Raw genomic sequence first — 18,423 nt, 5'->3', positions numbered from 1 at the left:
GTGATGAAAACATCACGTGTTTGAACAAATATGTGTCCACTAATAGTCACATAATAAATTGCCCATGATCAAGACCCTTAAACCCTATGAGGTTGCATCCCCCACCAAATGCCTAAAAATGAACAATAAACTACACACGACATTCCTCCCTAAATAGAGCCTCTGCAGTATAGTCTGCCCACTGCCCAGTTGACGGTTAGACGTAACAGGTATTTAAAACAGTGAGCTAAGCAGAGATAAAGAGGAAATGGTCAAAGGCATGTAGCCGGTGCCTAATCAGGCGGGACACTCACACACAGCTGTGGGAAATAACAGAAGAATGTGTCCGTTGCTGTACAACCAGAACCTGCACTTTGTCACCAAGCAGACAGACAGCAGCACCAATGTGTGAAAGAATGACCTCAGTGACACGTACACTCACAAGACCCTATGGTAAGATCCAGCACACTGCTCGGGGAACAACTGATAGTCATGTGAATGGGTCATATTCTCTTTCATCATGTCAAAAGTACAGATGCAACTGGTTCATTACTTTAATTAGGCAATAGAAAATCATGACAAGTAATGTGGCTGGAATTTATTAATTCATGATACTCCCTACTCTGTGTGGGTAAATGGTCTAAATGCCAAGACGCAAGAGGAGGCAGTCTATAAGAAAGATGATCTACACCAGCCACGTTTCAATGTCTCGCTTTTCCCTACAAATTCCTACTGGTCACTCATTGTGAAAGGGCGCATTGTCACTCAACTAAACACTGCCTACTCGTGTTAGGAAAAAGGAAAGTGGGTGTGCCCCCGGAAAGTATTCTACTGGCCGTCTGAGTGCTCTCCCGTCTGAGTTGGTTGTGAGTGACCGCAGGAAGGTCCAGAGAGAGTAAGGGCAGATTCAACAGTAGATCCCATAGCCGAGGGCAGTCATGTTGTGATAGGCTACTTGGTTTTTGGGACACAACATTGTCCACCTTGTAGTAACACTTATACAAATTTGGTACAGAACACTGAAGTCCTTAAAGATGGAGTGCCACAATTTTTGTATTCATGTGTCTATGAGGTGACAGTACTTCATTAGACACCCTGGAGTTGTTTTTATGTGCAATGGTGTATTGACTTTGTATTTAGGGTTTCTTCCTGGAGGCTGAACCCTTGACAGTCAAACGGGCCAATGAAGTAAACAGTAATATAGTGACACCACACTATCAGCCTCTCCCCTGAACCCCTCCCCCTTTATCATACAACTACAGCTGTGGGTGCGGCTTCAGTTCAGGTGGATCACCACCCATCACCACCCACCAGGCAAACCAGGCATACTTAATGAACTGGTGGGCATGTCCACATAAAAGCATGATTTTAACAAATACTGTACACTTTTTGGAAAAAGTTATTCCCCCTTATATTGTAATAATACCTGATGATCATGTTTTAGGGTGGAAAAAAATGGTGGCACTCCATCTTTAACACAGAAACTAAATAAATATAACTTCAGTAAAACTATACCTAAACCTGGCCCAGGCGGTGGCGTAACCGTCTGGGCACCCGACTGGTAATCCAGTCGCAGTGTGCCCGGGTTCGACTCCCGAGCCCGACACGGCCTTTACTGCATGTCTTCCCCCATCTCTCTCCCGTTTCCTGTCAGCCTACTGTCTGTCCCTTCAAAAACCAATAAAAGGCGTAAGCAACAAAAAAATATCTTAAAAAAAAAAAAAAAACTATACCTAAACCTAACCTTAACCCTGAACTATGCTTGTCCGGGAGCCAATTAGACACAAGGTCTATCCTAGAACGTTGGTGGGATTCATAATCACGCCTCATCATAGGGTATCTTACCCGCATGATGAATTTGTGTATGAGTTCACCATGAATTAAGTGTTAATTAAGTTGAGGAGCATAACTTTTGTATGTCTGTAAAATATGGCATAACTTTTGTAGGTCTGTAAAGTATGGGATGTAACAATAAAAGTATTTTTGAATCTTGAAATGACCTATTCTGTGAAAGGATGAAAGAAATAGCATATATTCCAATGACTCATGCATGTGCTGCAGTGTTTTGTCCAGCCAAGCAATCATGGGCAGACAAGAAAAGTTTAAAGAACTTAAAGAATATCTGGTGAATCCGAGTAAACAACAGTATGGCTGAAATGTGGTAAAGAAATGCCTACACTTGGTAACAAGGAGGTTTTTGCGGGTGTGATACAGGCATTTAAAGGAGTGGCTCTTCAGCTGCTCCATCACTCCAGCTCTGCCTTCCTCAGACATAGAGTATGCCTGCAATGCCTTTGCTTATAGACGATGCCGACTAAGGCCAAGTCAGACATATGGACCTCCCTGAGCTCCCTCCCTTTCAGAAATTAAATATATACTTTTATTCACATGGCACAGAAAGAGAAGGTGATCATCAAACACTATGTGGTGCATGCATAAAGTCTTCCTGGACTTCTTCCAGTTTGCTCCAGACAAGCTTGGGATGGAGATTATCAAGTCAAGCAGAGAAATTGGTGGTGTACATGGTGTATACACATGACCGATGTACTGAGCAGCCATAACTGTATTTGGCATGGTTCACCGACAGAGAAATCATTATTCAAAGTCAAACCATGAAGATGTACAGTACATGGTGAAATTTGCAACAGGTGAGTTTGGCCACCTGGTTCTTATGGCCATATTTGACTGTGTTGGTAAAAAAGGACACAGACAGATGGGTCTAACAGGTACTCTGACACGGGTACAACGGGTATTGCATAGCCAAAAATTCACAATCCCCGATTGGCCGAAGGAGTCATGGACATATGATGAAGTCTCTCTCGAGGGGCGTATAGCAAATCTTGCTAACTTCTCCCTAAATTTCTCTTTATATAGAGTTCGACTGGGTGCTTGTCAAGATGTCACAATGGCATACGGTACCCCTCGTTTATACCCATAAAGGGGTTCCTACATTGACCTGATGTCAGCACTAGATATCTCCGTTATATCTAGTATCTAGTGTCTCCATATATGGAACACAAACAGACACACACACACACACACACACACACGTTTCATCAGCATCCTTGTGTCTTTACAGCCTCTGTCATATCCTATATCAACCCCTGTCCTGTATATAATCATACATACATACACCATTATTATCCTCAAAGACCAAACAAATTATGGTACAGTATGCTTTGTAAAATGGTGTGTCAAGTATAGCATACATGAGTCACACACACACACACACACACACACACACACGATTTTACCTGAGATGCTGCTGCAAGGAGATGGGATCACACAGTCAAAAGGACATTGGCGACTTGACGTAAGGAGCTTTTGGAAGTCGTGTCCACACTGTTGCTCAAGTATCTCTGTGACAATGCCATGACCAGGGAGCCAGGGACCATGGTGGTGGTGGACAAGGCCTCTAGTCTCCCTAATAGCAGACGTCACGTGAACGATGTACCGACGTCCATTAAACCACTGATCATGACCAGCAACAGCATAATAAATCCTGCTAGATAAACTGATACAAAGACGCACGCATGCACGCACGCACGCACACGCACACACACACACACACACACACACACACACACACACACACTTTTTTAATATGAAAATGGTTGCTGTAGTTCAGTGCTTGTCAAAACCTTTTCATATCAAAGACCCTCAAATTGATATAGGCCTAGACTATATTTTGGCTGGACTACTTTCTTTGAAATGTACCTGTACCCATTATATAAACTGTTAATAACATATTAATCAATCAATCCACTCCCTGCTGTAGTCTGAGTTAACCATAGACCGTTTTCAGAGGTAACTTGGTATAAGAAGACAGTTACTTTTGGTAAGATTGTATAAACTTGTGAATTATAAATAGTGTAGTTGCACTTTGAGAGGTTGGTAATAAAAATAAATCAAACTAAATTGTAAAAGAAGTCAGAGAAAGCAAAAACTGTATACCTTACCTTACCCTTACACCAGCCTTACACACATGCACACATCCAAATTCCAAAGGCTTCCTGACAGCCTCTAACTCTAACCAATCACAGAGCAGCTGTCTTTCGGGTCCATCCTTACGGACTATGGGATGACAGGGCGCTCTGCCGGCAGCGTGGCGGGGAGGGACTATGCAAATGAGATGATCTGAAAGAGATGCTTCCCCGCTCCTGTGTGAACTGGGACACAACAGAGAGAACACTTGCTCGACAGTCAGTCAGAGTCAGTCAGTCAGTCACACACAGACAGAGAGCCTCAGCCTCGTGGAAGCTGCTGCAATAGTAAACAAAACAGTTCACTTGTTTCATTCGACCAAAACATTGCAACATGTCATCGAAGTGTCCCAAGTGTGAGAAGACGGTGTACTTCGGTAAGTGATGTTGTTCACTTTCACTACTAGAGCACTGAAATTACTTTATCTGGTTGAGTAGCAAAACGTCACTTGCCTTGTGGAGTGGACGATCTATCTACCTCAATATTTTAGATATTGCCTTATTGTTTAACATATTAACTTGTTATTTGTTATTATCTGAATCTAGGCTGCAAATTTGTGGTGGTTTTCACACTTCTCGTTGCATACCTTGTGACTATCATCATAACATCCCAATATTGAATGCATCAAGCTAAATGATCGGTCGATGTGACAAATGGTGGGGGAAATGTGTACCCTAACCTTGCTTGCCACATTCACTCAAGGAAATGTTCAGAAATAACGTTCGCAGCATTCTTTGGATTATGTATTATTTTAGAACAAGAGTGAATGAACCCAAAACCTTCAATGTCAATGATTCACAGAGACAACCTCTGTCTGGAGAGTTGTGCTGGCTCAATGTAAACAGATATATAGGGGCTAAATCCCCCAACCCCAAAAGCCTTAGATTTGTTTCTATATTAAAAAAGGCTTATAAGATAAGGGGGGGGGGGGGGGGTGCTATACCAGTTAATGTGTTGTTTTTGGCATATTCACAAGCATGACAGTTGGCACTGGGAGTTGCTGGGTAGTGGGTACCCTTGCCAAGAGTGCAATAATACCATATGCTGTATTTGCCCACTCATAGACGAGCATGGTAAGTAACGGTGTTATGCTCTTATCTGTGTCAGTGGCAATACAACTTCCCATAATAATAATTGGTCTAATGATCTGTTAAAGTAATTATCTATTTAATTATAAATTGTGTGTTCAGGTGCTCTTCTATATGGGCTACATTGTCTTGAGTAGTATGTTGAAATGTAACCTTGTTGAACCCTGACCGATCAGCTGTGCTTACTGTATGTTTATGCCCTCAACACGTAATCAAAAACAATTCATTATTTCCAGCAACGGTCATCCATCCGTACAGTTCATGGCACAGCGAGCTGTCATGGGGTCAAAATCAATTATGAGAGTGGATGAGAAGCCTTTATTACATAAGAGGCAACGACACAGAGTGCACATCACAGCTGCTGCTCATCCAGTGGGTCCCACTAGTCACTGAGCTATAATAATGTTCACGGAAAGTAAGATTAAGATTTAGTCTCCTGCAATAGCAAAGCGTTTTGCTACTTATTCCTCTTTTACCATTTGTAAGCTTCCATCTGTAACTACTTTTATTGAATGAAACATTATTTTTAACCGACGTGTATGGTAGAGTGTGTTAAAACAATATCACCAGCACATCTGAAGTGGTTGGAGGTGGTCTCCCTACTTAACTACTACATTGAGGAACCCCTGATGTCGGGTGGGAGACATACTGTTTGACACGTAGCCCTGTCTGGAGTTCATAAGCACATTATCTCCCTTGTCGGGCCGATTCTCTTTTGGCTCTTTTAGTCCTAGTCAGACTTTTACAGTTGCAATTATCTCTCTCCATCAACTCGGGAGAGAACATAAATGTACGGATTATGGCCTTAATTCACAGCAATGCACCAGCAAGTGAGTCATAACTCCTCTGCTTATTTTTTTTTTCTCTCTTTTTTATATAACATAATTCGATCTTTCATTGGAAGTTATTTTTACAGAGCTAGGGTGTAAAATGTGTTGTGGCGGAACGTGCCTTGGGCTGAGTCCACACTTGAGCAGCAGGGTTGATGCTGGCTGGCCCACTGTAGAATTAGCCTCAGACGTCATAGAGTATAGGGAGGATGAGACTGACAGAGACATGGTGAAGAGAGTAAAAGAGGCTGTGTTATTAAGGTTTCAGTCATCGCAAAGGGAAGGTGTGGCTACGATGAGGCATGGGTGGGGTCAGGGAGGGAGTCATTTGGACGTTTGGACATTTTTTACTGCCCACAGCTTAGATCATCACCATGATGTCACTGAGGAATTCCAGAGTGCTACTGTGGAAGCAGCTCTACACAAATCTCCTACGCTACGTCTCACTCTTCCTTTTCCTGATTCCGGAGGAAGAGAGAGGGAGACAGAAGCAAGTGAGGCTTATTCCTGTAAGGGATTGGACTGATGGAAGTCAGGATTCAAGGATTGATGATGTAAAATTATCTATTGATCTAGAACTAAGACGTGTGTTTCTTGGCATAATTCTTAATAAGTCTTATTCCTCAACTTTATAATAAAATTGTGCCTTTCCTTGTGGAGAATTATTTTTAAAAAAGCACTCATGCTGTGCTATATAGAGCGTTGAAAGGCCCGCCCCACAGAATACGCACCTGGCCCGACCAGCTGGCATTGGCCAATACTGAATTAAAGGGTGAGGCGCTAAACTCCACCCCACAGCTTACTGCATGAACGTCATTTCAAACGGCAGCGGTGAGCCACCGTCTACGATGGAAATTGTTTTAGGTTTTAAGGAACTGTTTTATTATTTTCCGTCAGTCGCTTTTATTTGGCAGCTGCTGGCAGATGACTTACTTTCATTGCCACTAAAAGGCAAAATGTTGACTGTGGGATCATCAAACTGCCGTTCCTCCCTCACAGCTGCTCTCGCAGCTTTTCAATCACGGCTCGACCAACGTCAAGGAATGTTTTCACCCGCAAAATACTCACAGATTTATTTTCTGCAAAAGGAAGAAAAAAACCTAAAAGAAACCCAGGCTTAGCGCTGGCATTAAAAGAATGCAAAACAAGATCTCTAGTCTAGGGTATTTGAGGAATTGCTTTTTCAGTATTGACGGTTGAACTTCAGTTCCCCAGAGTACACATTGTGGCTACACATCTGTCATTCCCACTTCTCTCTGCTATTGGAATTGCACTGGGAACTATCGAGTGACATGTGACTACTGGGTCACAGACCCAGATAACTGATGGCATGTGAGAGAGCACAGAACGCACACTTAAGAGCACAGCAGCACATCACAGCATGGCTCAACCAAACAAAACCTTGAATTTGGGTTGAGACTTGAGAGTGGCTCAATATAGAACTGTTTGGCTCTCATGGATGGCAAAATAAGGCAGTGGCTCTTTGTGCAATGAGCAAACAAGGAATTAATGGGATGGGGGAAGGAATGGCTTCCTGTTGAAGCCTCTTACTCTCGCAGTGACTTTCAATGCCTCTCACTTCTCTCTCTGAGCAATAGGTTTCTTTCTCTGTCACTTTCTCTGCACCCCCCCCCCCCCCCCACTCTCCTCCTCTTCAATCTGTTGGCCTTGCCTGAGGCCCAGAATCCCTCTTATGTGTTTAAGTACAGGGCGATGGTGGTGGTGGTGGGGGGGGGGGGGGGGGTTGCCTTTATGGTTTTGCAGAGACTCTCTAAGTTCTTCATGCATTCTAATGAGAAGCGACATCTCTATTCACACAAGGCACCCTCTGTCTCTGCTCGCTCATTTGCCCTTTCAGAGGAGGGGCAGAATACCTTGGTCCTCTCAACCATTCCCTGACGGTGTGGAGGAGTGCTCCATTTCCCACACACTCTTTTCATCCTCCTCTCTGTGTCCCAAACATCCACACAATATCGTTTTCTTTCTATTCTGGATGCTGCTTTTCATTTGGCTGCTGCCCCACGGGCAGCCTGAATGCGCCTTGTCTGTTATGTAACGTCACTTCTTGAGTCGGTGCCTCTATCTCTGTGCCGTTGCATAACCTGCTACTGTGAGACTTGAACGGGGGTCCTTTTTCCCACCCCTCTGCCTTTTTTGAGGCACAAATATGATCCGCTAATGGGGATGGCATTAAACCAGGTGCTGAAAGACAGGCGTCCCCCCTGCACAGGTGAAGCGTGGTGATCCACCTTGCAGCAGCAGTGCGACCTCTTATGTAACTGCCGTGGGATAGAGGAACTGATTTGGCTTCCAACCGTCTGATCACATTAAAATCATACATGAACCCGAACTGTGAACCATTTGGAAATTGGCCATGCATACAAAGGAATTATTCTAGTGTATTATATTCTTAGACATTGATTTCAGATATGGTCAATTTTGTTAAAAGATCAAAGTGACTTCTTTCAAAACAGTTGCCCTTCTGTCTGTTATAACTCAGTCACAAGATCACGGTGCAAAAGTGGCTATTTCAGATAACATCAAATTCATCCAATGACCATATAACCTAGATTTATAACCGTGTTTGCACCATGTCACTTTCATTGGCCCACTCCCCAGAATGCATGGGACAGACCTAATTCGTACCCCCCTTAGCCAGGGACACAATGTCCTGGCCAGTTAGAGATGAGATGCTGTGTTGGGTGAGAAAGGGCCTGGGGCCGAGGGAGGGTGAACAACAAGCCATCAAGGCAGGACTGAAACGGTGCTTTGCCCTGCAGCTCTTCTGACCAACACAGACAGGATGTGAGTTAACTACAGCTCATTTACGTCAGCCAGCAGGATTCACGAGGTCAGCCTCTTTAGTCAGAGAGAGAGAGAGAGAGAGAGAATGAATTAGAGAGAGAGAGAGAGAGAGAGAGAGAGAGAATGAATTAGGGTGGGAGAGGGAGAGAGGCTGGAGAGGAAACCTCGCCTTGACTGAGGCGGCAGACAACCTCCAGTGCCAAGTTTTGCTCCAGGGTTGCATCAGCCGTGGAGAACCAACTCATAAGTCTTCACATTTTAAATTTGTCATAATAAGTTAGTACTCTTAGCTCATTAGCACAGATCATAGCACTAGGGGGAGGTGAACTTTTTTGAAGTGACCTTTTGGAGACCTGAATAATAAATAGACATAAAGATAAAGATAAAGAGACTGCCTGAAAGTCTAATTTTAAACTGTTAAGTGAAGTGGGTTCCAGACGCTCATCTGACTGAAGACATATTCAGAGTCTCATCCAATTCTTATGAATGTTCAGTACACCGCTATTGCAGTCAGGTCAGTTTGGAATGCTAGAATCACTTCCACTCAAGTCAAATAATTTACTTACGAATTAGCTTAATTGTGAGTGTTCAATGAGTTTGACTAATCCGTACATCAGTTTGAAAGATTAGCTTCAGACGGATAGAAAGACGCACGTGCAGTCGTGCACACCCACACACAGCCAGCCTCTTGCAGAGCCATGGTGAAAACATTAATTGATCGTCCAAGCTACCTCTAGCTGTGTGATGTCATGGAATGTGGCGGATGTGTACACTGCCCCCCACTGGTTAACATTGCATGCCAGAGTAAACCTTGGAGACTTGAATAGCCATTGTCTTTAACCCAAAGCAACAAGGTCACATGTTCTTGAGGGTGTTTGTATTCCACAAGGCTGAATGGAGGGAGGATGCATTGAAGGAAACGCAGGCTGCATGTTTTTTCCTTCCTGTCACTACAGGCTTGTGTGCTTCAACATATATATATATATATAGTGTATCGGCACTTTATATATTGCACTCAAACCCGACAAACACTTTGTCGGGTTGACATTTGCTTCTAATATTTCAATTTTTACAAAATACTATGCCTCCATTATATGCCATAATCAACATCCATCCGTAAACTGAGATTAGTCTTGTTTCTTTCCTGTCACAAGTTCTGAGGCTGGAGCGTGTGTATGGCTTGTGTGCCCACGCAAACAAATATATATATATATTTATATTGTGATGCCAGAAAATCCCAAAGTTGTGTCCGGGTGGCTCAATCGGTAGAGCACTCGCCTTTCGACCGCAAGGTCATGGGATCGATCCCGGGCACCGCTAACTCGGCGTAAGAGTAGCGTGGCTTGATGTCGTGCGGTAAGTATTGGGAGCTGATGGTAGGTGTTGTGCCGCACATCAGCAGTCCATCTCCCAGAGGTCTAGCGCATTGAAACAGGGATAGACTCCTGCACCCTGGCTGATACCGACAATAAGCCTCTCTGACTCTCTTACTCTTACTTAGTAAATCCCAATTAATTACACAATATATTTTATTTCCTGTTTTGTCACAAATATATTAATCCAGTATATTTAACATACATTTTCCGCCTATTCATTTTTGGCTGAGTTGAGTGTACCTCTGCTGTGTTTTACCTTTTGTGTTTTGTATCTTCCATGTGTGGCCCCTCTTCAGACTGGGGCCCTCAGGACAGTCAGGTGGGTTAAATGGACATGCAGACCTAGTTATCACATTACTGTGACAAAACAAAAAGTTATTGCGTGGACTCAGCTGGTGTTGATAGAGGAATAGATGAGGGGGACATAATGAGGATGGGGGCTGGAACAGGAAGAGAGTGTGTACAGCTGCAATACAAAGCATATAAAGCACTTAAGTCCATGCAGATGGGTCCATGTAACTTAGGCTAGAACAACATTTATTCCGGTCCACTGAAGTGAAAAGCAACAGCAAGAATTATGTAATGAACAAACTGTATCTATTCATTTTTTTCCTTTTAAGATTTATTTTTGGTCTTTTAAGCCTTTATTGATAGGACAGTAGGCTGCCAGGAAATGGGGAGAGAGAGATGCAGTCAGGCTGTAGCGGTCAGGTGCCCGGACCGCTACACCAGCGGCCTGGGCCAAACAGGTTCTATTCGACAGTCTTAACGTCCACCCTTCCATCTCTATTCTCTGTCAATATCCTGTAATAGATGCCTATTCAATATTGACTCATGTAATGGATGTAGAGATGATTTAGTGGCAAATAAATACGAGATCAAATTTGTCGCTTGTGATAATGCAAGAGGGCTGGTAATCCCTCCCATGCACGCTGAGTAGTGTGTGTCACACTACTCACGCCATTTAATACAGTCATTCTGACATCCAGAAACATTAGCCCATTCATTCAGTGCTTCCTAGATTGATTCGACCCCCGTCGATAACGGGGCTACAGTGAGTAATGGTTGTAGTACTAACTAGAGATGAGCTGGCGTAGCGTAACGTGCCATGCAGTGAACAGCACATTGTCCTCATTGTTGAATGGCATGCATTGGATTTCCCTACACTTATCGCTCAATTATTGAGCCATAAGAGAGAGCACGCATACAGCATTAGGTCTCTGAGCCCTCTGCCCCCTGCGGCCCATTGCCCACAGAAGTGCATACAGGGAAGTTCAGCTGTGTAAATGTTTTTTTTTCTTTTCCCAAGGCTCCTGGTTATTTATCTGTCACGATTGCAAATAATTTGTAGTGTTTGTTTTAATTAACTTGGGTGTAGCACAGAGGTTGGGATTGCTGTTAGTCAATGTCCCGTGAAGTTAAACACATCCTTAGAATGAAGCAGCTTCAGTGGCCCACTTCTCAACCCAGTTCACATCGTCTACTGTTCATGCTTTATACAAGTTTGGGATTGGAAAATCCCCCCCCCCCCCCCCCCCCCATACGTCCCACCCTGCCTGGGGGAAAATCCTGTCCACTGTGAGCTGTGGTATTCGGGTACAGAAGCCCCTGTAACTGATGATAATTAAGCGGCTGTAATTAAGGTATTTGGAGAAATGGGCCATTAAGTAACCCCCCTTAGACCCTCTTGTTAAATTACAAGTTCCGCTAGCTAATACACTCATCCAATTAGTGTTTTTACAGCGCCAGCCCTGAGTCCTGTTCTGATATTGTAGCTGAAAGGTTCATAATGCTATACTATTGCCTAATGTTGAAGCTCATCATGTACCTAAAACATAGTGGTGTCAAAGATATTAAAGTCTGCAATAGGTAAAATTTGTCAACGGGTCACTTTTCATTAAAATAAAAGAATGTGCCATGTATCAAATTGAAAGAGAAGGTGTTGTCAAGCAGTGGGAGTGGATATTTCACCTCGCAGTGAACTCTTGAGTTCTCCCTGGCAGAAAGGGCAACATCTCTTCCCAACATGCATTCTTCATAATTGCTGTCATTCTGAACAGGATACCTCCCCTCTAAGTATCAATTCAAGTGCATCATGTAATACGGTAGAACAAACAAAACGTCTGATCTGATTATGGCCTTGATTGATATTTGTCTGATGCAGTCCTAGTATCATTACAGGCAGAGTGGGAACACTTACGCTGTGCAATATCTCATGGCTAATCTCATATAGGCCCTGGCCGATTTTCAAAGGACCCATATCTATTTGATGTTCATCTGTTGAATTTGTCCTAGGCTCCTTAACGCATCAAACGCAGTATGACTCCAATTTTCAGAGGAACAGAAGGTTAGCCACTGTCATCCTCTCTCTGTGGGAGAATTATGTAGCAGGCTTTTTTGTGACGTACAGCCAGCGCTAACACTGGCCCCGGATGATGCTTAAAGCAGGTATTACTGAATATTGTCCAACAGTCTAGAGCTGAAAGGTTTATTGAAAAATAATCGCAAGAATTGCAATATGAACTACCGTACTCCAATTTACAAATCACAGTGGAATTAATTGAATAGCCGAGAGGGCGGTCTAAACAAGGTATTCTGGTATTTTAAGTAATGTTTGGGCCATGAATTGAAGTACAATATTAATTTAACCATATACAAACAGGACTACCGGTATATGTTTTTGTATATTTAGCTCACTGTCTAGAAATCATATAGTGTATACATATACATCTAAGATTGCTGCTGTGCTGACAATTTGGGATTGAAAAGAAAAGCTTGTTGAATGAAATTCAGATGTACACGTATGGCAACATGAATGGATTGACTGATTGAATACATTATTAACAACTTGCAGTTCAGGTAGTACAGTCAAACGTTATGCTGAAAGGATAACACACACAAAAACAGGCGCTTGAATATTAGATGTAGAAGCAGGTGTGCTTATCACTAAACTACAATATCTGTGTTAGGGAATAATTATTCATTTCAATCTGAGCTATTCCAAAAGTTAATGTATGGGAAATTGTCAGGAGTAATGCAGACTTAAAGAGTATTCATGAATTGTGAGCTAAATGGTAATAGGCTAAATTTAGCTAATTTAGTTATAATTTAGTTTAGCCCATTTAACTAATGGACTAAACATGAAATTACACTGGTATGGTCCTTTTTATATAAACAGAATTGCAAATTTACTTTTTAATATTGGTCTGAAAAATCACAATTCCACATTTTCCCCAAATCATTCAGCCATCCTGGCCTCTGGGTCATCGGCAATAATAACAACTTAGAATGCAGCTGCCACAGCTGTTTCTAGACAACCATCATCTCACCCGATAATGGAAAATCTGCATTACTGATTAGATATAGGGCTATATCTGGCGTTGTGGCAGTTACTGTAACTATGTCAAGGTTGAGGTTCAACCGACAACCGTGTCTGAATATCACAATGTAACATGCAGGGGACTATAGGCTGTTTATAAAGCCATTGTAAATGACCAAACTAGGTCATTTCTGTTGACACTGTGTGGGGTTAAATCAGGTTACTGAGTGAACACACTGTGGGAACTGAGAATTGAACTTGGCGGTAAGCTACAGTACAGTTTAGTGATAAAACCATATTGACAACACAGAGGAGAAAGCCACAGATGGAAGAGCTTAGCTCAGGAGCTTTCAAACATGGCTAAGCAGATTACAGCTGTGCAGGTATCATATTGTCGCTGATGGGTAGAGAAACCTTATATGTCCAAAATTGTTACTTTTCTGGAAATGGGGAAAGATTATGTCATTATTTTGTCACAGTGGTTAATACCTTTTTTGAGCATGTTATTATAGGTGAAATGTTTCAAAATGTTTCACCATGAAAAAATAGCACATTGACGCAGCTCACACTGTGTGACACTGTCACTTTTTGCGTGACCCTGTCATACCACTAAGACAAAGTATAAAATAGGGCGGTTAAAGGATGATTAATAGTATTAAGTAACAGTTTCGAGCTTGTAGATCGACTACTTTAGCCATTTTTGTATTTGAATCCTTACTTAAAAACTTAAAAAGTAACAGACAGTTTTGGACATATGAAGCTTCCACCCGACACTGCACTTAATTCAGATTTAACATTTCAGGCAGCTAAAGCTGATGCTTTCATCTAGATTAACTTATGCATGTAATGGTAGAGTCCGTTTAGAATCCTACAGCACAAACATCACAAGTAACCCACGAGGGAAAAAAGGTTTCTCTTTTCGAGACTTTTCGAGATGCTGGAAAAGTATTCTTCAGTTGTAGAAATGGTTTAATTTTGAGGTTTTAAGCAGTGCCATTAATACTGTAAGCGTAACAAAATAATTTGGAAGTTCGTATATGGTATTTTTATGTTCATTTAATTAGAAATTGATGCTTTCAGGTGATGTGTCGCATTTACAAATGTATTAAGAAATGGACATTTTCATGAATATGTCTGGAAGCACCTAAATCTACTGGACTGAAGCACCCAAATCTAACAAAATGTACTGATTTGATCATTAAATTATTCAGATCTTTTCAAATTCTACAGTGGAGATAAACAGGAGCCAGGCTCAACACTCTTTCCGCCTTGCATCAACACAGTCATATTGGTGCCCAAATGCAGTCGGTAAACAGCCAGATTCCAAGGAAAATGCACTAAAAGTCTGCTTAAGAAGGGAAATCCTGAGTCAGTGTTGATGTTGATGGTAGAGAAAGCAGAGAGGTAATTGGCCTCAGCAGTGTTGACAGTGTTAAAAGTGAATATCCAGAGAATCTCCCCCGCGAACAGTGTGTGCATTTACCCTCACGTTGTTGCCATATTAAACCAAGCAGGATAAAGGGTGGTTGGTCGTCTTTCATTATTGCCGGTAGTCGGGACATGCTGTAGATTGATTTCTGTTTACGGGCTTTGGGAATGTTAAATGATTCTAATATAATAAACTGTAATACAGCTTTGTGTTTCAAAATGACTGTTAAACGGTGCTGTCTATAATAAATTAAATCAAATACGTTTTATAAGTATACAGGACATTAAACTTATGAAGAATTAAATGAAAATTAAATGAAGAAAAAAAGGAAAATAGCACACTAAGTAGAGCTTTAAAAGATGCTACCACTTTGGCTGGCCTGAGCTCCTCTCACAGGGTGTTATGGATAACTTTGTTACAGTGTTAAAAATAACCAAGCTTTTCTGAAAGCAGTCGATCAAAAAAATGGCACTTAGAATGAGGTTCTGATTCACAGCAGGTCGTTCAAGGTGCATGCCGTGTGCCTTTTACACTTGGCATGAGCTTGTTGTTATACCTGTTATGTCTTGTCAACCAGTGATTTACTGTCTAGTTTGTTTTGAAAGTTTGTGAAGTCACTGGAGACTTTATATGTGTGCTTGTTTCAGTTTGTTCTCACGGAAGAAATAGGAAATGTGTGTGTGTGTGTTTTTCTATTAAATCAATAAATAACTAATTCAAGTCGTCAATGAATTACGGATCAATCAAGTAGTCCCTGATTATAATCCGACCCTGTTTTTTAGGAGTCCAAGGCGAGCTGCTTCTTTTCACCTGACAGGGGGGAGTTTCCCCGGCCGGACGTAGCGTGTGGAAGGAAAGGAACACGTTTTTCCGACCAGTTCCTTTCCCCTCCATCAGGCGCCCGGCTGGCAAGAGGGAGATAGTTTAGACACTAGGATTACTGCATGGTTTTTGTGAGGGTACCTACCCTATAGGGGACACAGGGAGAACATGAAACTCCACACAGAAAGGCCCTTTTGCCAACCCCGCCTCTGGTATGGGCACCGATGTCGCGGAGGAGAGAACACGCCCCCAGCGCCCACAGCGTCCCCAGCAGGAATGGGGGAGGGGTTAAAGAACTGGGCCATGGATGCTGGATGGACACACACACACACACACACGCATGCACACATTATAACTAACACCTCCCCATAATACAGACAGACTCCCTTCTAACAACATCGCTCCACTCTTAGAAGAACTGCCCTTTAAATTCAGGGAACTGTTAAACAGCACACTTTATCACCTCACGTGTGCTTGTGTGTATGCACACACAGACACACACAGCACATTTCTCTTGTCCTATTCATGAGCTTCCTTTTCAACACTCTGGAGGTGTCCTGTGGTTTGTGGTTCTCCTCCAGTGTAAGGGGAAATAAATCACTAACACACGCAATGATATTGTGTGCGTGTAGACACACACACACACACGTCTGTTTGTGGGTAGATGTATAGCATTCATGTACAGTACTCTAACACACAGTCTCGAGGTGCCTTGAGGTTTGTGGCTATCTTCTGATTTAAGAGGAAGTCAATCACACTCCAGTACACAAAACCAGCTAGAGACACACACACGCACACGCACTTCCTTTTAACACTGTCGAGAAGTTCCTGGTGGGTTTGCGGCTGTCCATCCAATTTCAGCGGAAATCAATGATTTGTCATAATTATGATGGTCTTCTTATTCAACAGTAAAAGAGTCCCCGAGGAGGATTAATTTAATATCTTCAGCGTTCTGCTCTGTTTTGTCTTGCTGGGAGGTCGCACCTCTTCGCTACTGTCTGGAGCTCTTCTCTCTGGTGTCGTTGTTGGCTCATTTGACAGTGAGACTGACAGTGAGACTGATGGGGCGAGTAAACACAGACCCCCGTAGGGAGTAGATGGGTTATCAACTTATCTGAAACAATCGTGCTTTTATGGGGGTTTGGGGCTGAATGGTGGGGAATACTGTTACTGTAGGTCTGCGTGTGCCGTGCGTGCATGTTTGTGTCCATCAGTTTGTTGTGTGTCTTTGTCTTGAGTTTCCGTGAATGTTTGCGTGTTTAAGAGTGCACAGGGGGGGTCAGAGGGAGGCGTAGGAAACAGACCACGGTGTCCGGCTGTTTGTGCCCTGATGTGATAAGGAACGCGTTTCCTCTACTGTTGAAAGGGGGCCCTGGTCTGCACGACTCCACTGGGGCCCCATTGTGTGGAAGCTAGCTGAGTGAGATTTATAATTGGAAAGTGTATAATTAGGGTCTGTCTCTCGCCAGTCTAGGGGAAGCAGTCCTTCTATCGGCCTGGTAGACTTGAGGGGAACTGGAAACAGGGGTGGGGTGGGGTGGGGTGGGGTGGGGTGTGGGGCGGGGTGTGTGTGTGGGGTGTTAACACAAAGAGATCTGGGTTAGCTGTAGTCAACCCCCACCGTTCCAGAATCCATCTGGACGAGGGCTCATGCCACCGTCTGTCTATCCCTGAGATGACATCACTGGGGCATCCTGTGTGGTACACAAGCACACTCAGTTACCCCCTCGCCCCCCACAGTTAAATCAGTCTGGTGTGACAGCATCTATTTTTCCCAGGATTCAATGGTGCAATGGCACCGAGCTAACAGGCTCATCATTATTCTGTATAGTGAAGCAACGAGGAACGTAATGCCCCTCCTTTTTGGGACGTTGAACGGGGCATTATAAGCCGCACAAAGCTCGATACAATGGATGAATAAATAAAGGCCGTTGTTGATGGTAACTTGTATAAATGCTCCTTTTCTTTTGGCTGTTTTCACTCATAATATTTTCTCATCTCCCTCCCCTTCTCTCTCTTTCATGTACAGCGGAGAAGGTGTCATCACTGGGCAAAGACTGGCACAAGATGTGCCTGAAGTGTGACCGCTGCAACAAGCTTCTGACTGCAGGGGGCCATGCTGAGGTGAGTGGGAAGCCCCCAGCATAGTGGCCAGGGGATAAAACCCTATACTGTTGCAATACATACATACGTACTTTTGTGTTGTTTCTAGTAGCAATAGTAGGGTTTATGGTTCTGGGATTGCAATAGTTTGTAATATTATCCTCAAGATTTATTCTCTAGATATATACGGGGATATATACAGGGTTGATATGTAGATTTTGTCGTTATATTAATGAATACGTTATCAGCACATTTATAATGCATCATAAGGCAAACACAGGGGAACACAGGTTAAATCAGGACAGTGAGTGTGATTAGCATAATGGAGCCAAGGCGTGATTGTCTGCTCTGACTGAGTGAGACAATGAGTGGGAGTGATGATGACCGGAGTTGACGGGGTGCATATGTTGGTTAGACAAACCAACAGTCCTACAGTCAGTAGTCAGACTGCGGGTTAAAAATCACCCGTGCTGCGAGTAAAAAATCACCCATGCTGCGGGTTAAAAATCACCCATGCTGTGGGTTAAAAATCACCCGTGCTGCGAGTTAAAAATCACCCATGCTGCGGGTTAAAAATCACCCATGCTGCGAGTTAAAAATCACCCATGCTGCGGGTTAAAAATCACCCATGCTGCGGGTTAAAAATCACCCGTGCTGCGAGTTAAAAATCACCCATGCTGCGGGTTAA

The 18,423-nt window shown here is 43.0% G+C and overlaps 1 protein-coding gene across 1 annotated transcript in view; it reads left to right on the top strand.

The window, feature by feature from the left end:
• Nucleotides 1-4,176: 4,176 nt before the first annotated feature.
• The window catches only part of crip2 (cysteine-rich protein 2), a 23,208-nt gene continuing 8,961 nt past the window's right edge, over nucleotides 4,177-18,423 (top strand). The window contains exons 1-2 of the mRNA XM_083792083.1: nucleotides 4,177-4,339; nucleotides 17,662-17,756. Of these exons, the coding sequence (XP_083648209.1) occupies nucleotides 4,297-4,339; nucleotides 17,662-17,756 (138 nt within the window). The 5' untranslated portion in view covers nucleotides 4,177-4,296. The remainder of the gene's footprint in view (nucleotides 4,340-17,661; nucleotides 17,757-18,423) is intronic.

This window comes from Protomyctophum parallelum (genome assembly GCF_964188405.1).
Source record: "Protomyctophum parallelum genome assembly, chromosome: 20".
In the NCBI taxonomy this organism is placed as follows: domain Eukaryota; kingdom Metazoa; phylum Chordata; class Actinopteri; order Myctophiformes; family Myctophidae; genus Protomyctophum; species Protomyctophum parallelum.
The sequence above is the reverse complement of the archived record's forward strand: the minus strand, read 5'-3'. Positions and strand labels throughout refer to the sequence as shown.